The sequence below is a fragment of the Tympanuchus pallidicinctus genome, unplaced genomic scaffold, assembly GCF_026119805.1.
Source record: "Tympanuchus pallidicinctus isolate F22 unplaced genomic scaffold, pur_lepc_1.0 scaffold1, whole genome shotgun sequence".
Classification (NCBI taxonomy): Eukaryota; Metazoa; Chordata; class Aves; order Galliformes; family Phasianidae; genus Tympanuchus; species Tympanuchus pallidicinctus.
The window spans coordinates 47596400-47621813 of record NW_026294618.1 but is presented as its reverse complement, the minus strand read 5'-3'; the positions used below and the strand labels follow the sequence as shown (position 1 = coordinate 47621813).

At 35.4% G+C, this 25414-nt stretch overlaps 1 protein-coding gene across 6 annotated transcripts in view; it reads left to right on the top strand.

The window, feature by feature from the left end:
- Positions 1 to 25414, top strand: part of FAM184A (family with sequence similarity 184 member A) — a 59412-nt gene that overhangs the window by 1508 nt on the left and 32490 nt on the right. For all 6 annotated transcript variants that reach the window (XM_052685257.1, XM_052685219.1, XM_052685247.1 and 3 more), the window contains exons 2-7: positions 12252 to 13106; positions 14778 to 14913; positions 16742 to 16923; positions 17595 to 17792; positions 20401 to 20523; positions 24674 to 24835. In XM_052685257.1, the coding sequence (XP_052541217.1) occupies positions 12252 to 13106; positions 14778 to 14913; positions 16742 to 16923; positions 17595 to 17792; positions 20401 to 20523; positions 24674 to 24835 (1656 nt within the window). The remainder of the gene's footprint in view (positions 1 to 12251; positions 13107 to 14777; positions 14914 to 16741; positions 16924 to 17594; positions 17793 to 20400; positions 20524 to 24673; positions 24836 to 25414) is intronic.

Sequence of the window (25414 nt, the reverse complement as noted above, 5' to 3'; positions counted from 1 at the left end):
CATGAGGTCCGCATCACTAGACATGTGTGCTGTGTTTTGCGAGTTAGTGTATGTCAGATGGCTTGAGACAAGTATGAGTTAAATGGGGATATAAATGCATAGTGCTGGAATACTTTGAACTTCTGTATTGGAAGGGTAGAAGTAAGTACTGTGCCTCATTCATAAGGTCTTTTATGATCTGTAATAGAGTTCTTATAACATTCTAAAGATTTTGTGCATGCCTGTTCTGCTGAAGGTTTCAGAATGCTGCAAATAGAAGCTACTACAAGTGGCCTTCTGGTTATGTATTTCAATAAGTGTAAATCAGCTGTGATTGTACAAAGATCTTACTGGTGGATTAGGCTTTTGTGGGATTGGACTCTCATATTTGTTTACTTGCAGAGTCCAGTGAGATTTTACTTTCTGTGTCTGTGTTCTGTTTTAAAGGTTTAGGGGGAAAACTTGTGACTTTTGCTGATCCTCACAAACCAAAGGTCTGGGCTAGAGAACCATCTTTTTGAGCTTAAAATAGGGTGCAAAATGAAAATACTCTTCTTGTACCTAATGCAACAGCGAAATAAAGAATTTTAAAGATAGCTTTTAAAAGTATTCTCAAAAATTAATTTCACTGAGATAGAGGTGCAGATCCTGACAGTTTTCCAGTTAGCAGGTCCTAACATGGTGTTTCTGCTTGTTACTTGACCTTTCAGAGAGGGAAGCTTAGAAGAGAGAGAGAAAAAGTTTTAGGATTATATTTTACCCTGAAGAAGTTTCCACCTGCTCCGGAATGTGAAGCCTATGAAGGGAATCTAGATGCAGGGGAAAACAATAAACGTGATACTTAATTTCTATAAACAAGAGTTAACTGTCAAAAGAGTTGACTTCACTTTGCAGAAGATTTGTGGAAATAAGCTATCCAAATTGAATGATGTGAAAAAAGATGTAAGAGTGTTTCTGTGAAGGTCTTTTGGCCAAATTCTGCAGGTCTGGCTCTGTCAGATGCTTACTCACTTGTATGTATAGAATTACTTTTTAGTACTCTAGGAACTTATTAAGACGTATGCCATTATATGTACATCAAATTGTGTAGTATCTTTATACAAAATCTTGTGCCTTCCAGCTGTCCCTCCCCTCTCATCCACTCCCTTTTTTTGATCTTCATACTTTTCTCTGAAACTGTCTTGAAGATCTATCAAATCCCTGTGGATTCAGAACTGGAGTCAGGTATTTTATCTGAACAAAACAAAATCCCCAGCACAGTGCAGTGAAACGAAATATAAATACATAGGGGGCATAGTTAACTGGGTAGCTTGTATCTTCTGAGAAATGTGACTCTGTACTTTTTCCAATCTATGTATATCTTCTATGAGCTGCCAGTAGTAGCAGAAGAAAATGCTTTCCCCATAGGAAATGGAGGTCATTCATGAAGTGAATGTAAAATTAAAAAGTTAGAATTCCTATGTTATATTTTCACATTACTTAAAGAGAATTTAATGTTTTGGTTGAATCCATCTGAGAATACCAAGAAGGAAGTGAATTTTGTTTTTAATGCTTAGTTTTACTCAGTAACTCAGAGTGAGGCAAAATAAAATGCAATTCAATTTCACTGGGCATGCTTCTGAAATGCTTAACTGCATTTTTACTCTTGAAAAAAAAATAACTTGATGTAACTTTAATATGTTTAACTCACAGGAGAAGGTAAAACAAGTCAGTAGCTAGAAATTCAGCTTTAAAAAAATAACATGATGCTCATGTCATGTTTAAAAACTGTGGAAATTGTAACTGAAGCAATTTTAGGACTTCTTCTTCAGGATAAGCTCCTTATTTTAGACATTTTGAAAGATCTGTGTACCAGTACGGGGATAAAGTAGCATCTGACACCAAAGATTAAAGCCAAAAAGAAATAAGCTGTGATTATGAGATTGCAAATGTGTTTGTACTACTACGTGCTCAAGTACTAATGCGATGTTGAATTATGCTTGCTGCAGATGAAAATATGCATATGTATTTTTAATTACTTTGCATAAGACAACTGGAATAGGAAACAAAAATTAAGTTGCTGCTTTGATCCTGTCAGTATGGGAGAGTAGGGTTCAATTTCACCATTAGTTGGAGAGTACAAGTTCAATGGTCTTGCTGGCTTATTTTGGTGCTTCTTTTTTTTTCCTTTTTTTTTTTTTTCTCTCCCCACAGCTCTTATGCTGTAGTTTTTAGCTTAAGCGTTTGTAATTGAGAAATTCACATCTTAAATTTGTGTACAAAATCTGTTCTGCAAGCTTTGTGATGTCAACATAAATGAGGGACATTAATGAAGTACTTTAGGTGATCCACTCTGACGTTATGTGGTGAGAATCTTGAATGTTGAGTTGGTTGTGGAAATTTCCTAGATCCTAGTTGCAGAAATTTTAGATGAATTGAAGGAAGAGTCTGTAAGTGCCATACAGGTGCACTGCAGTGATAGTTCCTATTAGGCTGTTTAAGTTCATAACAAGAAAAAAAAAATCAGCAAAATTGGTGTTTTCCCTTGCTACATGCCTAGAGCAGAATAGTTAAATTTTGGGATGATTCCAAAAAAGATAAAATAGTAAACAAACTATATTCTGGGACTCTTGAGACTAGTGTTCTGTTCTGAGTTCTGCCATCCACTTCTTGTATAAATTTAGAAAATAGTTTTCTTCTTTGTTTTCCTCTCTGTCATCCTATTTTAAAGATATATTCTTAGCAAATATATTTATATATATATTTATAATATATTTACTTAGCATTTTTCTTGGTCATGTGGGAGTATATAGGTTACTCCAAATGTCTTCTATTTGTTTCCATGGAAGCTGTAACAGATGCAAAGAACACAGTAACACTATTTGATAGAGCAAATTCTCAGCTACAAAACACGTTTTTTCAACACAGACACCACCATTAGCTATGCATTTTGACCAGCAATGAAAAAGAGTCTGTATGCTGTGCTTGCAGAAATCTGCACCAGCAGTGGTGACCCACTCTTTTACAGCTGCTATGATAGCACAACTGTTGGGAAAATACTGCCTATGCACTCCATCCTTCATTGGCCCAGATGGAAGTCAGGAGACTATATAGTGGGCATAGGAAGACAGTGCAGTCAAATTGGTTGAGTTTTACAGTCTTCAAACTGGTATGGGGCTTGGCACTATCATGTTCCAAGAGAAAGTCTGTCTTCTCCTCTGGCCTTACTGTAGAAGTTCAAGCCTTCAGCTTAATCTCTGTGGTGATGTAGTGATCAGGATTCATCATTTGTCTCGTTTCCAGGAAATCTGGAAGGATTGTTCCGATCTCAAAAGACATTGCATATCGCTCTTCCCACAGGGGCTGCGTCTTCAACTTATTCTTCAGTTAGGAGTTCATATATCACACCATGAGCTGCTGTTTTGAATTGAATTCATAATGGTGTCACCAATCTCATCACTGGTAATGATGTGATGCAGGAAACAGTCACCTTCAGCCTTGTACTTTTTCAGTAGGTCCTGAAAAACTTGCATATGGCATTCTTGCTGTACGTGTGTGAGAATCTGTGGGACCTACTTGTCATAAACTTTATGGTAGTGAAATTGGAATATCACAGTTTTCAATGCATTGCAGCAGTTATTTGGCTCCCTATGCTGTTTTTTCTCTGACTGTAATCCACTGATTGAGGCATTCTTCAATTTGTGGTATGATAGCTGTGTGTGATCATTCGGAACATGGCTTTCTTTCATGTCACTGTTGTCACTGCTGATGCACCACCCACTACCTCCACTGTTGTGCTTCCATAAATGTACAACAAGCACTGACAAATGTCAGTGGGTGCAGTTGTTTAAACATGTAAGAATTCAGTGACACACCCTTCCTTTATACTCGCTTCCATTATAAGACACTTCTGTCAGATTGCCCATCTGTCACACAGCAACAAAATGTAATGGAATATTGGTTGGAAGGTTCAACCTCTGCTGCCATACCATCAACATCCACCTCTGACACTGTGGGCCAATGTAACAAAATAGGAGGCGTTACTTTCAGAGCAGCCCTCGTATATCTATTTCAAAGAATAAATGACAAATTTGATAGTCTTTAATTCACCTTTGTGCTTCTTACTGTGCGAACTTTTTGGCCTGAAAGGTTAGAGATCTCTCTCCCTCAGCTAACGCAGAGCGCAGTGCTATGGCAGTAGCTATAGGATTTAGCTTATTAATGAGAATACTTAAAATGTTGTATTCCTAGAGAAACTTTGTCAGTTTTTATTTGAAATTATTCAACCTCAATAAACAAAGTAGCTAAATCTCTCACATACTTCATTATAGATAGGGTTATATGGGAATTTAAGAGAAAAGCCCTTAAAAATAGAAAAGTAATGAGAATCTAAAGGAGCCTCTAAAAATGTTTTGACATTAGCTGTCATCATATGGTAGCTGATGCCAATAACAGTTTTCAAAAAAATTCATTTTTCATTTTTTTTTGAGCAACCTTATGTCATCTCTCCACTGTTTGTTAACACTGGCAGTAGGCCAGTGTTTGCTTATAGCTCCAGCATTGCATGAAAAAGACTGACATTTCAAAAAGGGTGTGATTTGACTACAGATTTGAATTCCAAAATGTTTGTGTATGTTTCCAGCTAGTAATGTAGGAAGAGATGTTATGTTGTTTTAATTGGAACAAAGGTGATATTTCTGAAGCAGATATCTTAAGATTTTTCTTTTTAAATCCTGGTAATACACTTTCTCCACCTCCCCTTTCTAACTCTTCACGTTGTTTTCTGACTACGTCCTTACTGTCTACCTTAGTTGTGGTATTAGCAAAGGTTATTCACAGAGGAGAAACTTTTCTGTAGCTATGATGGTTTAAGGACAAAGATTGAACTGTGTAAGAATTCTTCTTCAGACTTAAAAGCAGAAGTTGTTAGCTTTAGCATCGTACTTGTTTTTTCTGTTTCCTCTCCTCCCCTCCTCCCCTCCTATTTTTTTTTTTAAATGGGGAGGGGAAACTTGGTAATCTCTAAGTCTCTTGTGAAGAACCAACATGGAAAACTTCACTCTCTTGGAGTTGATAACGAGGAGGCAAGGGGAGGTTTATTACCTTAATTGCTAGATTTTATTTGTTTATTTATTTATTTTTGTAGACTTATTTATCAGTAAACCTCTATGTAGTGCTATGAAATCAGAAGTGTATGTTTCTTGGCTTGTACAAGGCTGGCAGTGGTAAGCAAGACTTGTGTAGTCTTGTATGACATCATCAGTGTCATACCAGTAACCAAAGGCACTACATTCTGGAAATAACCAGAAGAAAGAAAGGTAGTCTGAAGCAATTAACCATGTTACCCTATTTAATGCTTTATCTGGTTTTATTTATTTCTTTCTTTACATTGGCTTTTTAAACTGTGTATAGAAGCTTGTACATAACAACCTTTTCCCTAGGTTGTCACTTGTTTCAGTTCCAAATGGCAACCATTACAAACAGCCACTGGTAAAAAGTTCACAAAGTTCTTTTTGTTCAAGATGTCCTTGCTAAATGGAACACAAACTTTTAGCTAATGTAAAAAGTATGAGGTGATGGCTATAAATAAATAAATAAATAAATGTATTTTTATTTTACTTTTTATAAGATAAAAGAAATTATTTCAGCCAGTTTCCTTTTAACTAGGTCAGATTTCCAGAAATCTGAACTATAATGTGTTTAGAAAACAGGTGTGCTGTAATCCAGAGATTATTAATTGAATGATGATTTTGCTCATGATGCAAGTGAAAGCTGTAACTTTTAGCAAAGGGTATGTCTGAGACTACCTTCTCAGATCTAATATTTTCCAGAATGAAAGCAAATATGTTTGGATAGCTTGCACTGAAATGTACTGCAGTAATTTCTAATGACTGTCTTTGTCATTTTAAAATTTGAGAAATGAAGATGGTGATAAATTGTTCTAGTAATAATGAATAGATGAAAGAACTCTTAGAGCTGAGAAACAACCACTGTGTCCATTATGTCTATTCCTTGGATTCTTGTCTTGCATTTAGTTTCATGCTCTGCTTCATATTTTTTGTGCGTATCTGTACAGAATGGTGTAGATCATTCATAATTTGATGTATTGGGTATGTTCTGCTTCACCTCTGGATATCTACAGTGTACACTGTACTGTATTCATGTTCGGGCAGGCCTTGCCATTTTCTGTATTCTTCCATATTCTGCATAAGCACAGAGCCTAAAACAAAAGTAATTTCCATTGGTTTGTATTGTTTACAATTTCTTCTAGATTATCAAGTCACAGCCGCTACAGTCCAAACTTCATATTATTCTTTATAGATACATGCTTAATAAAATAAATCTTTTTCTTTAATGTCAGTTATTTTATACGTAAGTACCCATATGCACACATGCACGTGTGTTTGTGTGTGTGTGCATTTCTAATGGGCCTACATTCACTAGCCATGTGAGAAAGTTAATTTTCTGCTTTCTGAAAACTTAGCTTGGCAAACTTGGAGGCAGTAATAATATGTCCTCTTACTGGACAATAAAAAAAAAAAAAAGTGAAATGCTGGTCAGAGATGTACCCACATCAAATTTTGGTGAGCATGCCTCGTTATTGGAGTCTTGACTAACATACTGTGTTGGGCTCTGGATTTGCTAATAATTCTTCAGCCTCTGCTGTTCTCGGGCATGGAAAAGGAATTCTTACAGGCTCAGCTCCCGCGGAGGCGCCGCTGCTCATCCTGCTGCTGTCCGCGGTACTGAACGCGGGGCTCCGCAAAGCGCCACCAGCCTGCTGCTGTCCGTGGTGCTGAGCGCAGGGCAGTCTCGTTATCTTAACTTTACTGCCAGTGACGTCAGGGGCAAATCATTTCTATCTGCTGTTATGCAAATCAGTAGATTACCCTGTTATCTCCGTAGAGACTCAACTTATAAAGCTACAGTTGTCCAAGGCTTCTACATAGTCTATGTCGTGAGCTACCACATTCATTACATTGAATGCTGTGAAAATAAGTACAGTGAATTATTTACCTCAATGTAGGTACCTTGTTTGGCGTTGGCTTCTGCAAAAGAATGATGAAAAGATGGAAAAGTGAAACTGAGAAATAGCACTGATATTACCCCATGTATTCTGTTGATTAGCAAATTTAGTTATGTTAGAAAATATTGAAGTGAAAGCAGTATTTTATTCATACTATCAAAATTCTATATGATGCATTCAAGTTTGAGTTCCTGAAGCTATTTTAGAAAATATTCTACAAAAAACTTGATGATTTATTTCAGGACTTATCATCTAAGTCTTCTGAAAGAATTACGTTCCTACCTTATAAGAACTTAGAAGGTCAAAAACAAAGACGTCTTGTCAAATTTATTAAAAGAAAATTTGCTGTTTCTGAAAGTTATATAAAGTCTGTTATATTCAAAATTCTTCATAGCTATCAAAAGAAATGAGAAAATTGCATCTTGAGATATTATATAATGCTTTAAAAACAGTTATTTTTATGATGAATCAAAAAATGTGTTTACCTTTTTTGTTTTTTGGAAGCTTTGCACTTAATATTCTGCTACGTGTTTTTGTTTGTTTTGCCAACAGCAAACTAACGTCATCATATTAAGTCAGTTGCTCAGCTCAGAGAACTTGTCTATGCCTAGCTTCAGATTCCAAATACCTACAAACAAATGTAGTACAGACATATTAGCTTAAATTTCTCTGAGGCTTTCTGTACCTGAAAATTCTGTTAAATTATGCAAATATTAAAGAAAAAAATATAAGAAAATGCAGCTCAGTGACTAAAGCATAACTTGGAGTAGTCCTTTGGCTTGTTTTTCTTGCAGTGAGGACTAATCATACAGCAGATGTGTCAACCATATTCTAGTTAGATGATTAGAAGTTAAATGTGTTTCTTTCTCACTGGGAGGCAGATTGCAGAATTTGTACATCTGTCACTAAATCTTTTTTGCTGTTGTTGGTGCTGCAGTATGTTTCTCAAGATTTAACTATCTTAGCAAATTGCCTAGAGCTAATTGTGATTTGTGTTGGTTGTGCCTGACATAACTTGATTGTTAGAGGCTAATATTCCAGAACCGAAAAGGGGCTTTAATTGGATGATGTTGGCAATTATTCTGTGCCTTGCCCAGCCCAAGGATATTGGGTTGTAGTGACAAATATATGTTTAACTACTCTAAAGAAATAGTTGATTCTTACCTGTGTGTAGAATGAACACCTAAATTAATCTTGTTCATTAGAGGATTGTGTAAGATAACTTTTGCAAATCTATCCTTTTGTCACAGTCTGTCGTTTTTGATCAACTCCTATGTGTTCTTAGCTGTAAAAATAAGCATGCTTGAAGTCATCTGATTAGTTTGACTCTCTAATTCATGTATCTAATTTTTTGCATAACAAATTGAGGATGCATGCATAACTGGTCTTGTATTCCTGTGTTTGCCTTCCTTAAATGGTGGGTTACCTGCTGAGAGTCCCAGGAGAATGTATCTGATGTTGAAGCAGATGAATTTCCTGGTAGTTACACCTTCATGTAATGTATATCTTCCTTATGCTTCTTTTCTAAAGAAAACTCTATTTCTTTCAAACAAAAACTATGTAGTACAGTAGACTGCATAGCTTATTTTTGGCTTAATTTTCTCTACTCTGGAAAAGAGAAGGAGTTGTATTTATTATTTATATTTCACTTGTCAATGTCTTGTATAGATTGTGGGGGTGGGGTATCGATTAGAGTTCAGCTTGTTTTATGTCTATGTGGAATACAATGTAGTATTAACAGATGATAATTTTAACAGATGATAATTTTCTTTCCAGTGCATCTTAAGTAAGGCAGCTTGTATTGTTTTGGTTTTTTTTATGTTGAGAAAGGATTGAAAGAATATGTAATTCTTTGCATTGCCTTAAACTCGGGTTTCTTTAGCTTGTGTTGGTCCTTGTGTTTTCTGATGTGTTTTGTTTGTTACTGGAGTAGAAAGTAAGTTAAGTTCTTAGTAAGTGCAAGGGAATTTGTGATTATTTAATACTTAGGTAACCACTCCATTATTCCTTTCTGCTTCTTTTTGCAGTGTTTATCTTCAAGGATGTTTTCTTCTGTTATTATATGCTACTGTCACCAAAGTTTCATTTAATTACACTGCATTTAATTTGTTGGAATCTTTTCATAGTGTCCTAGTGTGTTTTGTATCCTTATGCTGTGATCAAAGACTGCCTAAAATATAAGAGGTGTATTAGGAACTTGTTGAAAATCCAGTTGGCAAATTAACAAGTGCAAATACTTAAATTTCTGTCAGGAAAAGAAAACACATATGAAATGCACTTAGCTCTGTTGGTATGTATATTGGGTTTATATTACAAGGCTGCAGGAGTGGCCTCTTGGTAGAGCCCAGTACATGGGTATATTTTGAAGGCTGGATTGGAATGCCATGTTCTTGCTCTGTTTGGATTTAGGCACAGTCAGAGTGGTGTAGTTTGACTAGCTTTTTTGGAGAGATGCTGTTGGAGGGAGATGCTACAGCTGCAGACTCTATATGTCGCTTCCCTGTTTGTCGTGTTGTGTACTTAATGTGCGCCAGCATTTATGAAGGCTTGCAGTAGACCAGATGGCTAAAGAACAAATGCTCTTTCTTCCATTATTTCAGTGGAGTCCAAGCAATTGTGGCCTGGAGTTCTGGGCTTAAGAAGTCTTGTTACGTTGCCAGCGACACAAAGGACTGAATTGACAAAGCATCTATATGTACTGTATTTTCCCTAGGGAACAAAAACTCTTTGTAGTTAAAAGAATTTTATTTATTTAAGAAAAGTAAAAATAGAGGTGATATGGACATGGATATGCATAGGTTTTGGTGGGGAGGGACATATTATGATTTTTTTAAAAGGAGGGAGTAGTGTGTGTCTAAGACTTAGCAGTAACTTGGGTTTCCCTGTTGAATGCTTTGTGGAGGATTGTCTCTTGATTACAATTAAATAAAAATATGTCATTAAAAATGTAACTTCAGTTGTTATATGGAAAAAGCTTCAGAGTTTATCTTGTGGAGTGCAATGTATTGCTAGTAATAATGCATGAGAAGGAATAAAATGTTGCTATCAGCTGTCTACTTCATATATCTGTTAGTAATGCATTTATTAGAATGTACTTGCAAATGTGGAGAACTTTTCTGAACAATTATTTTTTTTAAATCCTACAGGAAAATACTTCAAAGCTACTATATTTTTAATGCGTTAAGGAGCAGATGTTTATCTAGTAAAGCCAAACTTAAATACTTACTTACCATTATTTAGTCAACAGAGAGGAAGAAAAGGAGGAAAATGAATGCTTTGCTTATTGTTATGGAGAAAGTGTTCATTCTGGACTGCAGTAGATCATATGAATTAATTTTTTGTAGCAGTACGGTAATTCCTGGAAGGTGTTATTTTAATGCTACTATTTTGTAAACTTCAACTTTTCTATATGTATCCCCCTTTTATCTGTAGGTAATGACTTGTCCTTAGAAAAGTCTTGTTATTGTTTCGTAGTATTTTCTGTGTTGAACAGCTCAATTCTCATTTACCTACTGATAGAGTAGGTCAGGCTTGTTGGTCTGTGTGTTCCAAATCATTAATAAGAACGTTCATGAACAATTTATTGTTGTCATTGTAATTTTGTTGCAGCTTATAAAAGAGAGGTGCAGTCTTGGGGTGTTTCAAACTGGTGGCTGAAGCATCAACATGCACTGGCAGCTGCGCCAAAGTGTATATTGAGAATAAAGCATGTCAGCTGGATGAGGCTAAATGAAGTGCTCTCTCAGGAGTCCATTTGTTGAGTCTGAGATGAAGGTTTACCAGAGATATAAAATTTGTTTGTGCAAGACATGTTAGTTTGTTGTTTTTCTAAAAGGTATCAGTTCCTATTTTCATGTTAACTTCAAAAGAATAAATCACTCATTTGTTTTGATATTCTCTGTGCTGCAGAATTTATTTGGCACCTCATACCAGTATTAAGATGAAGTATTTTTAATTGGGAAAAATATTCATTCTGTCGTGACTAAGTTGCAGGCTGGAGCAAATGACCCAAGTGAAGCTGGCCATGTAAGAATATAATATCTGGTTTGGAGCTGAAAATATTTCTTAGCCAAATAGTCAAATGTCTTTCAGCCACAGTTTCAAATAGTGTTGTTTGTATTCCATGTTGGTGCAAGACTTTTTCTGCTTTTCTTTTTTTCTGCTAATGCAGAAAAAGATTTCCTCAGTTGTACTCCACGTGGTAGAGCTAAATAGTTCAGTGCTTGATTCTTGGCAAAAAAAGGTCATTACTGGTTTTGTTACTAATGCTACTGTAGTTCTGTGGACTGAATCACATAGCATTTCGTTAGACTCTTATTAGTTATGCTACTGTTTTGTATAAAAGGTATTAAGATCTTTAGCTGACAATCTCATAGTATTTTTTACAGTATGAATAATTTCTTTGCTGAGGTATTTGTAAACACGCACACACTTCTGTATGTTTGTGAGAGTTAGGCTGACTTTTTTATTTTAAATTACAGTGTTGTGCAGTTGATACATCCCGTGAGATATATCTAGTTACTCTAGAACTTTCACCCAATGTTGAATAGTTTTGCTGGCTTCTCAACCAACTTCAGCTACTTAGCTCCCTTGACTCCCCAAGCTGCTGTCTCCCTTTTCAACTGACTGACTAGCTGGAAGGTTATCAAGCTTATGTAGTTAGAAACCTCAGATCTTAGGAGATTTGGATACACAGGTTGTATAATAGATGAACTGTCTAAAAGCAACTTGTATCTGGGCAACTTACAGGTCTGTAAAGCAGAGCAATCAGTGTTGCCATTTTAGATGTGTCTAAAACAGAATAGTTAAGAATAGTTAGCAGTTGAAGAGCAGGAATTCAAGATTCGGACTTTAGTGCTGCAGGAAAAGAAATTGGAGCATATATTGTTGTCTTGTATTGTTGCGTGTGTATTTTCTGGCAGAAAACTTCTGTTCAAATAATATGTTTTGTTTTTCATATGTATAATGTGCTTTTTTACCGCTGGAATTCACAGCAACAACATGGATATAAAGGCAAACTTTTAATCAGCAAAATTATAGGTTGCAAACTGTAGAAAGCCTGTTCCATTAAATGTGTAAGACTGTAATGACTAAAACAGAATTTATGCAGTCAAATTCATAAGAACATTTGGTGTCTCTCTTGTATCAGGAAAATATGCCAGGTTGTCAAAGTAGCAGAATGCCTAGGGTGCTTTTAATTTTTATTTTTTATTTAGCGGTTAGCCAGAATATCTTTTCTGAGTATATTATTGTTTCATGTTTGTAGGTAATATATGCTTTGAACACTAAAAATGATGAACATGAAGCTGCTATCCAAGCCCTTAAGGATGCCCATGAAGAAGAAATTCAACAAATTCTTGCAGAGACAAGGGAGAAGATCTTGCAGTATAAAAGTAAAGTTGCAGAAGAAATGGATCTTAAGAGAAAGATCCAGGTTTTGGAGGAGTCACTGGAGGATCATAAAAAAATGAAACATCAGGCCTTGACTGAATTTGAAGCGTATAAGGATAGAGTTGAAGACATGCAGCTCTGTGCAGAAGCCCAGCATGTCCAACGTGTAGTGACTATGTCAAGAGAAGTAGAAGAGATCAGGAAGAAGTTTGAGGAAAGGCTACGAAGTTTCATACAGTTGCAAGTGCAATATGAAAAGGACAAGCGTTCAGCTCTGGAAGACTTGAGAGCTGCACATAGGCTTGAGATTCAAGAACTTCTGAAGACTCAACAGAATCAGAATGCAACCTTGAGTAAAGGGCAAGAAAAGCTAGAGGAACTGCACAGACTGGAACTTGAAGACTTGAATAATAAAGTTGAGGAATTGAGACTGGAAAGAAAAAAACTCATTGAGGACTATGAAGGTAAACTCAGCAAAGCACAGTCCTTCTATGAACACGAACTTGATTCATTGAAAAGATCCCAGCTTTTTACAGCTGAAAGTCTGCATGCTTGCAAAGAAAAAGAGGTGGAGCTAAGGAAAGAGTTTCAAAATCAAGAAAGTATTTTACGGAAGAATCTGGGAAAACTTAAAACTGAATTGCAAATGGTCCAGGATGAAGCTGCCAGTCTTCGGGAAAAATGCCAAAAACTTCAGGTGGCTCTTAGTACAGCAGAAAACAATGTTCAGGTGAGGTCAATCCTATGTTGTTCCAAAAATGAATTTATTTATTTCTTTCGTTTTCCAGTTTAGGCTGCCAGACTGTTACACCAAGATGATTGAAACATGTAAACTGAATTTTCTACTATTCATAATTGTTTTTCAACTCTAGATATTTTATTTATATTATTTAGTTTTACCAGTCTGAATTAATATATATTTGTTTATATTCCAGTAGACTCTAGATATCCCAATCATAGGAAAGTTTTGTTCTCCTTGTACAAGCAAAGTGACTTGCTTTCCACTATGCATGAACAGAAGTTGGTTGTTCCAGTCATATTACCCGAAGTACAGTGTACCGAACAAAGTATTCAAAACCATTGCTACTTAGGGAACAGGAAAAAAAAAAAAAGTCTTGCACAAGTATGTTTTCCTTAGTTCTCCATATAAATTCATCTATACCTCCCAGAACAAAAGGTTCAGAGTGGGAAGGAAGATGCTGATGACCGATAATGTGTAAGTTGTTATGCTGATAAATGGAAACACTTGCTAGAAAAGATGAGAAAAAGTTAAGAAGCAGCCTAATATATTTTACAGAAATTTAATAGCACAGACTATAAATAGGACGAATATTCTGTATTCAGTGCAGTTGTGGTTATAGAGATCTTTGGTGACTATCTGGCCTAAGCATCCAGAGTGTTAAGAAGAGTGGCTTTTTGAGAAGAAAAAAACCAAAAACTTTCTGGATGTTAGCTTTGCTGGCTTTATAACAAAAAGAGCCTTCTGTGATGTTTTTACGGACAGTAAAATATGTGTTATTTATAGAATAAATGTGTTATATAGAATATGTGTTCAGAGTTATTTTGATTCTGAAGTTGCTGTTCAGTACTAATGTTTCTTGTCCATAAAGAAGGACAAGACATCCCAGACATACAAAGACAGGTCTTTTGGTCAGCAGAGAGATAGGACTATGTATGTTGTCCTTAAAGGAAAAGTTTCTGTGAAATACTACTCGCTTTTTGTAACTGTGCCTAGTTATAAAGATCTCTGTGGAAGAGCTTAAATATCTCACTTTGGGCAGTTTTAGTAACTCTCATGTTTGCAAGTATCTTAAATATGATAATTATAACAATTCTGAAAGAATCCAGGACCTCATTGGTTTGAGCTGAGATATACCATCAACTTTTCCCATTTATAAACTAATTCCAGCCAATCCTTTGAATATTTTGCTGTTATCTTGTGTAATGGCTACAGGTAAAAGAAGACCCCCCCTATTCCTATATCAGAAGATTAATACAGAATTTTTCCAGTCTCCCAAGGATATTCCAAAAGTCCATTTCCAATCTGTTTAATTAAGGAGATTGAAAACTGCTGTAAGCATCTAATGTATTCTTCAGTTTGAAGAACTCTGAGATATGAGAAACCAGGTTTCTCAAATGGATCCTGAAAATTTGTACAGTGTGTTTATTTTTCATACATTTCTGAATATTATTGCACTTTGCTTTACACTTCCTTGTCATACCATATATCTTCTATGATATTTTTGGAAGCTCACATCATGGATATGATGTTAATGTTACTAGATTTCAGTTTGTGTTGAAATAAAATTTGTTTGCTGACAGGTCTTTTCTGTACATTTTCATCTAATGCTCATTTCAATGTTATTCTATATAGTTAGAAGTTATACCATGTTTCCTATAGGTTCTTCAAAAACAGCTAGATGACGTGAAGGAGGAAGAGATGTCATTGCTAAGCAAACATAAAGAAGTGGAAAGTGAGCTAGCAGCTGCCAGAGAGCGCTTACAACAGCAGGCCACTGATCTTGTTCTCAAAGCCAGTATGTATGTTAGTAATGTGATCTAAAAAATGATCTTCATCTACGGATTCTAGCATTTCTTTTTTCTTTGAAGCTTGTGGAGGTTTAGCATGCCTAAAGACTGTTTAATGCTCTTCGTAGAATCATCGAACTGCTCAGGTTGGAAAAGACCTTAAAGATCAAGTCCAACTGCAGCCTGACCATACTATCCTAACAACCCTCCACTAAATCACGTTTCTGACAAGTGTTCTTTTGTTAACTGTTTTGATATTGCATAGTTTGCACTTAGGATTTTTTTTCTGTGTGTGTAATTAATTGTATACAAGTACAATGTTTTACTTTGTGTGCTCGGTATATATCTTATAGGCCTTGAATCATCTTGCATTAACTACATGTCATGATTTCATCACACTATACTTGTGTAATATGCCTCTATATTGCATCTGTGTGTTCTCCATGTAATTACCAAAAAACATTATTCCTGTTTCTCTATCCTTTTCATTTGCTTTGTGCTTTCGCTGAGGCAGTGGTACTTTGCTTTACCTCTGCTTTCAGAAGATATTTAGTTTGTTGGTTAATAAATTTGTTAGGATTTTCTTTATAGCTGTTTTCTTGACTTCTCTGTGCTTAATACCATATGGAATGACATATAAATTGTATTAACACTTGATTGTACATGTGTGGATTTTACCTCATTAGTATTGTATCTGTAGCAAACTGTTTGGTTTGGGCATGTGATTGGGCATGGACTTGAACTTCATTAACTGTGCTGTAGGTAGACTAAAAATAAGCTCCTGGCTTATCTTTGGCCTTATTTGACTAGAGCAATCTTAGAAACATCTGATTATTTTCCAGAAGTTAGCAAAAATGGGGGGGGAAAGGTCCTTCCCAAGTGTCGGTTGGGATAAGGTCGCCTTCTTTTAAGGGCTGGGATGTTGACAGACTCCAATTGGTCTTGGAGACAAAAAATAATTCACAGCATTAATTTGCAAATACTCTGAAGTTACTATTACAGATGGCTACATATGGCCTAGCCCTTGAATGGTATGTGTAAATGTGGCCTGTATCAAGGCTTTATTTTTTTTTTCCTTCAAATAATGAGGCAGTTCTATAGATTGGACTAATTGTATTTGCCATCTGGAGAGCTTTATGCTTAGGACATACATACTATGCATGTAAGGGCTTGGAAAAGGATAGATTTTATATTTTGACAATATAGAGGCCATATGGGACCCAAAAAACTATGAGGTCCTTCTGGATGTAAATAGCTAAAAGGAATATGTTTCCTGTTAAGATAATCTTAGTCATAGCTTTCAAATGGGATGCTGATCCTCCAAAAAACAAAAAGGCATCAAAATCAAGCCTCTGACCTGCAAAGATTTAGTTGTTTTTTGGTTGCTTAGCTTTTAGTTTTAGTTGCTATTCCTTGCATGCTGATTAAAATTAAGAGTTTGATAACACGTGTTTGCCACTGGACTTCAGTGTTTTGTTTTCTTTTATGTAGCTTATTGTGGGGTAAAAATGCATTGTTTTAGGTGAGGTTAGTTCTTTGGGATTGATTGTGCATCTTCTTAGTCCTGCCTACTTCTGTGTTCTTGGAATCAATGTGCAACATTGAAGCAGCGAAATTGAAACTAAAGGAGCCCCAACACCAAAGACTCTGCAATTGTTGGATGTTTTAACAATAAAAATAAAAAAGAGTAAAATGGAGGGGAAGTAAGCATTGCAGTGAGTGTGGAGATCCACATGAAAATTTCCACTCAAGTTTTTTCTAGAAGTCATTAGGGTATGAATGTGTACTTCATTTACAAGACCAATGACAGGAGGTTTTAAAGAGTTTTGTTTTTAGGTCACATTGGAACGCTTCAAGCTACCCAGATGACACAAGAAGTTACAATCAGAGATTTGGAATCAGAAAAGTCTAGATTAAAAGAAAAGCTATCCCAACTGGAAGAAGAAAGAAACTTACTACAAAGCAAAACACAGAGTCTGGATGAGCGACAAAGGCAGCAGATTCTGGCCTTGGAGAAGGTTAGACAACTTATTTGCTTCAGCTGTATAAGAGCAGAAGACTTACATTTATAAGGAAAAAATGAATAAATGTTTTAATTTTTAAGTTTGACCTGGTTTGGACCGGTATTAGTTTGTTTCAAGTATACCTTACACTGCAACATAGAATAACTAATGCAGACTGTAAAGTGAGAACAGAGGAAAGTTAGGTTAGATACTGTTCATGTTCTTTCAGACATCTTAAAAACGACATCATTTTACATATTATGATAAGCACAGATACCTAATATCAAAAGTGTCTTGTTAGAGAGAAAGGTGAAGTGGTTAAATAACTTAAAAAAAGGTTCTCTAAAGATCTTTGGTATATGTTTGAAAACAATGAACTGAAATTTTCTGCAGAGTTGATACCTGATTGCTCTTTCTTCAGATTAAATAGTACAAAACCCAAATTTTAATACAGACATATTGTTTGCCTGGATATACTTAAACTGCTTCTTTGCTTGCTTACTGAATTAATAAATGTTTAGTATCTGCTCAATTTTCTGAATGTGAAAGTTAATTTTTGTAGATTTATGTTATCAGTAAAGTTTTATGTATTTCCTCTTAGTTTCCTTCTACAATCCTATTTGAATTGTGGTAGGATTTTGTTATCCTTGAATACATATGATTTTTTTTTTCTCCATCTTTTATAGAAAGTAAATGAAGCAAGGGAGACGCAGCGTGAATATTATGAGAAGGAGTTGGTAAAACTGCAAGCAAGGTTAGAAGGAGAAGCTGCACAGTTGAAAGAGGCTCATTCAAAAACTTTAGAAGAATTGGCGTGGAAACACCATACTGCAATCGAGGCTGCACACAGCAACGCTAATAAGGATAAGAAAAAACTGCAGATGGTAGGTTTGTTTTCTTTGAATAATCAAACAAATTCAAAAAATGCAGATGGTATAATTTGAACCCCATAGTGCATCATTTTGTTGAAAGGCAAATTTTATCTGCAGATTTGTTGAACCACTCTGAAGAAATTGCTCAGTCTTTTTTAAAGTAACATGTATCTAAGAGAACAACAACAGAAAACTCATGCTCTTCTCTTTATAGAGAAGAATTCTCAACTCAAAACTCAAGCATTGTAATGAAGACTACTGCTTTTTAATTTAACAGGCATCTTTTTCCAGTTCTTGTGGCCCATGAATGGTCAATATTTCACTCAAGATCAGTTTTTCAGCATCTTGAAACTGAAAGGCTTGCTGCGGTTATAGAATTGGCCTTTTGGGATAAGAGAAAAATGTTTTTGCTGTAGTCACTGATGCTTAGGGAAGGTAACTTACTGAGGGACACTGTGACACTCTTGTCTTTTGTAAGTAATTAAATTAGCTTTCAGTATGTAATGGTCTTTCCATATGACTGATGAAAATATTTGCATCTTTCATGTTACTGTAAAACACATTTGCATCAATGATGTTTTTATTAGTTTACTTCATTATGTCTTGGCTACCTTCCAAAACATTTTTTGGAAGAATTAGTTACTAAAACTAATGTAGAGAGTAAAACAGAAGGCATCATAAAATAGTTGTTCTTACAAGTTGTGAAATTAGAGTTGTTACCTATTTTATTCTTTAATGTGAGAATTGTGAAACTTGATTCTAGTCAGGGGAAGTTAACTTATATAGGGATGTCAGGGTCTAGATCTCAATAAATCTTAATCACTGTACTGTCTCCTCTGTGGAATGTATGACCTGAATCACAACTTGGGGGTTTTGAGTAATTCAATAGAGAAAAAGATGGTATCAGATGGTGAGAGGTGTTGAGTTTAATCTGTGAAAGAAGCATGATCAAGAAACCTTTGGATAGTGGACGTGGAGATTTCTTTGGTACTGAAAGACTAGGAAAGTCATCTGGTAGTCCTTGGAAAGAATGGGGCATGAAGAGACTTCTAAAGAATGAGAATAGAACCCTGAAGAAATAACTTAAATTTCTTTGCATCATTTTTTTCCATTTATAGAATGGACTGCTGCCATTTCTGTAGCTTATCAGCAGATAAAAAGGTGAAAATAGAAATGCTAATAATTTTTCAGTACTGCACAGCTAAACTGAGAGGTGTCATAAAGAATCTAATTAGTCAGTTATCAGAATAGAGTCTGAATGGCACCGGTGAAATTTTGCAAACAGCAGATCATGATATGAACAGAACAAGTCTAACTTAACAAGCATTACTTGTCATGTGATGAGTTATCCGGGTCTGGTAAAGAAAGCAGATGTTTGTTATGTTGTATAGCAGTGTATTATACAAAATACAGCCCTCTATTTTGTCACTTTCTCCAGCTTTTACCACAATCAAACAGAATTACTTCAAGCTGTGTGCAAACAGCTTGAAATAAATTATTATAGTATATTGTAATAAATGGAGTGCTTAAGTTAATAAACTAGTAGGCTTAATATGCTCACCACCAGCTCGAATAATCAGATAAAGAAGGGTTGGCCTCAATTTCTACTTGGAATGAGCCAGATGACAATATGTTGCTGTTCCTTAGAGTTTTATACCTTTTTATGACAATCTTTTTCCTCTTGAATTTTTGAGCTATGAATCTTCCTTTCTCCATAATTTTACTGATGCTTCAGTTGTGCTTTTTGTGTCATGCAAGTCTCTGGTCTATGTATTTTCTCATAACTGCTTCTTAGACATTACTGATTTCTTAGAAGTCTGAGCCAAGGCATTCACACATGCTGTGAATTGATGCTAACCCTTGCATTATAGCTGAATTCCTAGTAGGAAATTAATAAGGGAGCCAGTAGTGGCATAGATTGTTACTTTAATTGTCTACAAGGTGGCTTGGTAGTGTAATGAGTTATGTATTATTCAATTGAAATATGTAATAAAGCTGTTAGTTTTAACATACTTCAGTCTAAATGTGACTGAAAATTCATTCTGAATATTAATAAAGTAAATCTGAAAAATAAAATTACATTTTTCTTCAGCAAAAAAACTTCCAACAACGGCACAAACAATGTAAACTCACGTAAGAGAAAAATAGCTCATCCAACAGAGCTGTTTTCAGAACTCTGTTGTTAACAATTTTCATTCAATTTTTGTAGAGCTGATTATATGCATGTAGCTGAAATTGAAAGCAAGATTTCTTTCAATTCTATATAGAATTTATTTTAATTGCAGAACTAACAGAAGGCTGAACTGTGAAAGTAAGTAGCTGTGGTTCTAATGATTTTTCTAATTAAATGCAAAGCGAAACTAGTAATTGAGAAGGAAGTCCTGCATAACTTTATTTTGTGGTTAATCAAGGATGTTAGATGACAAATTGAAAAATTAATGCCTCCGTCTTAATTGGACATAAATGTTCATGTTTTAACACTTGGAGGAAATGACAATTCCTGCTTGAGATAAGGAGTATTGTTTTTGCCAGGATGAAGAGTTGTCATGTGGTATACTTGTACTTTTTTGTAATCTTACTGCAGGTGTGCTTGATATTTCTTTCACTCTTATTTCTAAAGGAGTTAGAGCAGCAGTTTGAGAAGGAGAAACTGCATTTGGAGGATGACAAGAATCAACTTCGACAGCAGCTGGAAAACCTGAGGGAAGAACTGACAACGAAACTGACTTCTGCCAATCAGGAGGCAAGAGTCAACTTAATTGTATCAGCTAACATTTCTGTGTTTGATCATCTGTACATTTAATCAGTAATGATCTTGTACTTAATTTGTGCTTAGAGTCCAGTACTACAGGACTACAGCGTTCAGTCTGTGTAGTGTATTAGTTCTATCAAAAGTAGAATATTTGTCAAGCACGGTAAGTTACTTGACTGCTTCTGAGCAATGGATTAAATGTTTTCTCCAAAAACATCAAAACAAAAAAAGTATATATAAAAAAAAAAATGAAGAGAACAAACCTGCTTGTGTTAACTCTGCTTATCTTCTCATTAGATATTTAGATCTCTACACAAAGTATGTCAAGAAAAAGGGGGGGAGGAGGGAGAATTATATTTAAGCCATATTGGTTCATAATTAGCATGCAGTAAAGAGCACATTCTTAACTACAAAATGTTATTTTTCAGCATAGTCACCACCACTAGCTATGCAAGTTACTTTTGGAGCAGTACCTCCTATATTTCCAGCAAAAGATTGTATGCCATTCTTGCTTATAAGGAGACAAATTATTTACAGTGTACTAATATATTGATATATGCAGTGTAGGTTAAACATATTCTCAAAATATTTTTACTCTGAGTTTAAAATACATTAAAACCTGCTAATTTAAATCTTTCTTTTTGCTCTTATTAATCGGTTGTTTGTTAGCTTTTTTTTTTTCAATAGTTCAAGAGACCATACATGGTTTTCATGTATGCTTTAAAACAGACTTTGAATTTAAGCATAAATTTAAGTACTTTTTTGCAGTAGTACATATTCTAGCACCATACTAGATCTGGATGCAGCAGGTGGTTTTCTAATTCTTCTGGCTTGCAACCTGTACAAACGTTACACGTTCTTTAGAAGAAAACTTCTGAAAGTGTACATGTACTATATTTTGGAAGTCATTATCTTTAGAGTTCAGCAATAGTGATGCTAAGTCAGTTATGAGACCTTGTTAAACAGTGGCTCCTTTGTAGCTCTGATTCCCTTTGCCAATAATTCAGATGTTGGAAAATGTACTAATTGAAGCTGAAAGTGCACTGGCTGTCTTTGACAGTATGCTTGCCAACATTTAAATTGATGAAAATGCAGTGCATTTGTTATGTGTGAGCTAAACAGTCATACATTCATTTCAAAAGTTTTATCTTGGAAAATCAGTCAGTACACTGAGTTTAAAAAAAATACATAGGTATGGCTGAGGAATAGGCAACTATAACATACACCAAAATAGGAAATTAGTGCCATCTGCTATTTAATAGTTGAGCATATACATTCTTATGCCAGCATAAATATAATATAGTATATTTTGAATATTAGGAGAATGAGAGAAAGTGTGCAGAAATTAAATTTGGGGTGGTCTATAAATCTACTCTGCAGTACAGAGGCAATCTGTTTTATTTTCTCACTATATTTATCTGAAGTACGTGAGCTTCACAGTTGGCAAGTACTTCACAGTTTTAGTTCTCTGCTGACAATTGAAAGTGGCTTCACAGACCTCAGACAAACTTCTCTGTGAAATGTCTAGCATGCCTTTAGCTCTTCTCTTATGTTTCAGCTGCTTCTTGCACTTTTGTTGTTGTTTTCTTTTTTTTAAAAGTTTTTTTAAGAATAAGCATATGTAAGAGTAGGCATATATTTATCACTTTCTGTGGATGTTAACTTGGTTCTGGCATCTCCACTGAAAAGGTTATTTTTGAACCTTTCCCATCATTAGACATGGGGCATTTTTAGCAGCACCTTTCTGAGCCAAAGTATGGGGAAAGCCTCATTAGGACAATTCCTAAAAAAAAAAAGCTACTTATTGTCTTAAATGCTTGCCTGAGATTTCTTTGAGAGTTCTGATAAGTCAAGATACCAACTTTTTCATGTCTTAGGATAACTTTCCCTTTTTAATTTTTTTTTTTAATCTTTTTAGTTGTTATTTATTTATTTATTTATTTATTTATTCTCTTCCTTTCACCTTTGACCAGTCAAGACCTTTTGGCAAGTCTGGTTCTTTTTAAGTACTGGCCATCTTTTGCAAAGGATTTCTGGTAACGTGACTATGGGTCATTTTAAACAGTCATCAGCAATGCATTGTCATTAATGGACTAGGTCTAAACTTCATGAATGGCACAATTACATAAGATTTCCTTATCATTTTGATCTGTAGGACTGTTGTTAATTTTTACTGCAAGTGATGTGGTACTGCCAGGTACGTAATGATGTATCTCAGGGATGTTGATACAATTTTAGGAGCAGTTTTCCATGTAGGGATTCTCCGCTAACTAGAAGTGCTTTGTAGGGAATTACTAGTTTGCATATATTGAGAAGGATCCTAGAGGTAAGTGCTTAAAATGATATTAGTTTTTCCTCTAACACCTGTCATGCAATTTGGGATTCCTTGCTGACGAGAAAGGAGTAGTCCCTCTTCAACATTTTAGGGGATTGCCTAAAGTGGGAGAGAGTTCTAAGGGTGTGTGTGTGTGTGAGTGAGTGGGTGGGTGGGTGGATGGATGGATGGATGGATGGATGAGTGTTTGTGTGCATTTAGAGTAGCTAATAGTACTTGCATGTAATTTTGCTGACATACAAAAACAGCAGTTATTATTGCCTGTTCATACTCAGAAACCAAAAATTAGTCTTTTAAGACAGTTGTGCCTTGTTATTTATATCAACAGAAGGAGATTATGATAGGCTATTGCTTCTCTAAAATCTTAAATTCCTTTTAGCTATTGTTCTTTGGTCTTGCAGGCCTGCCATTATTCTGTTTTTCCAGTCTGCACATTTAAAAACTTTTTCCCTTTTTTATAGGTAGTTCACACTCTTAAAGCAAAGGAAGTGTAGTATTGTTTTACAGATGGAGAGCTGAGGAACAGTCAGCCAAACATGAAAGTATTGCTATGAGTAGTTAGGAATATGGGTACCTTAATTACATACTCTGAGAAACACAGGAGATATGATATGTCTACAGGCTCTTCTGTGCAGGATGACAGGTTATCTCTGTTGTGTGGTGACTCCACATGCCTCAGTATCATCTCTTGGTTACTCTTTGGTGGACTTTGTACAGAGCCTGTGGTTTCTCACCAGCACTCTGTGCAAGAATTTGTAACATCAAACTTTGGAAGACTAGAGTAATCACTAACAGCATAACTACTACTACCATTGCAGATGCTGTGTGTAGATCACTAGCGGTAAAAGTTAATAACAAATGAAAACGCCGTGGAAAACAATACCACAGATTAAGCCAAAATCTTGGCTGCAGTGTAGGAATGATAAAAATTTAGAGAACATCCAAAGGAGATCTACAAAGTTGGTGAACGCTTTAGAGGGCAAGATGTATGAGATGCTGCTGAGGTCTCTTGGTTTGCTCAACCCCAAGAAGATGAGGCTGAGGGGAGGCCTCATGGCAGCCTGCAGTTCCTCAGGAGGGGAGAAGAGGGGCAGTGCTGAGCTCTGCTCTCTCATGACAGGGAATGGTGTTGAGCTGCATCAGATTGAGGACTGAGGAATGGCTCTTCCCCAGAATTTGTTTGGGCATGGGCACAGGCTTCCCACGGTGATTGTCAGCCTTAAACCTGGTGGTGTTCATGAAGATTTGAACAGTGCTCTCAAAGAGTTTGAATTTGGGGTGGTCCTCTGTGGAGTCAGGAGTTGCGCTCCATGATCCTTGTGGATCCCTTTCAACTTGATTATATGTCTCTGTGATATGGTCACATAACAGATATTAGGTTGAGCTTTAAATGGCTAACTTATGGACAATCTGAAGACGGGGAACATAAATCTTGGCACAAGTTAATTTTAATTTTATCTGTTTATGTATTTCAAAGTAGTTTCTTGTGATTTTAATTTGTATCAAATGTGCTTTCTCACAGTAAAAATAGTGCTAATTTCAGAACTTTTGTGTAACCTCATTCCTTGTTTAATGTTTGAAATCCTTTTATCCTTGTTTAATTTGTTTAACTTGCAGTATATTATAATTTAGCTCTAATACACAAAGATTAAGTGATATTAAAAGAGAATAGAACAGGCTGTGCAAAGAAAAAGATAATTTGAATTAGAAATTGATAGAAGGAAATGAAACCAAGTTGACTTGGCTGTTATTAATAATAATTATGTAATTAGTTTTTTGTTTTTTTTTTTTAATTATATATTGAAGGTGTGTCGTCTGCAAGATCTTGTACGAAAAAGTGAACAAGGCCTTGGTACTGCAGAAGGACATATCTCCAGTCTTCAAGAAGCTCAGGAAATACTACAGAAAGAACTAGAGTTAACTAGGGCAAGACTGCGAGAGACCACAGATTCTCTGTATAATGTTGAGGTAAACATAATGTTGGAGAATAAACTGTGCAAAATACCACTGCAGTGATTTCAGTCTTTTATTAAAATGGCAAGGCACATTATAGTTTATACATTATTGAAAGAGGTTTATATAGTTCCATTAAAAAACCATTTTCACTTCTTATTCTAAGCTAAAATGAAAAATCTGAAAATCTTTTTTTTTTTCTAAAGAAAATTTCTAATGTTTGATACATGTTGCTGCAAACACATTTCTGATAGTTAATATAACTGTAGTGCTTTTTTTGTAGTTAATATAAACTCTAGCTGCCAAAGTATGCCTGTGCAAAATATATCCAGGGTTGAATTTTTCAGGGAATTGAGTGAATGTAAGAATTTCATGAGAATGTAAAAAGGATTGTGTTAAGCCACTCCTAATCCAGACAATAGATGCTAAACAATTCACAGAACAAGACTCCAGTTATAGAGTTATTTGAAAAATTTGTTATTGTTTTTTGGTTGGTTGGTTTGTTGGTTTTGTCTTTCCCTAGAGGTCGTGCATCATATCATGTTTACCCCAAATAACGGTCAGTCTTTATTTTGGGCTCAGATTTCAGAAGGT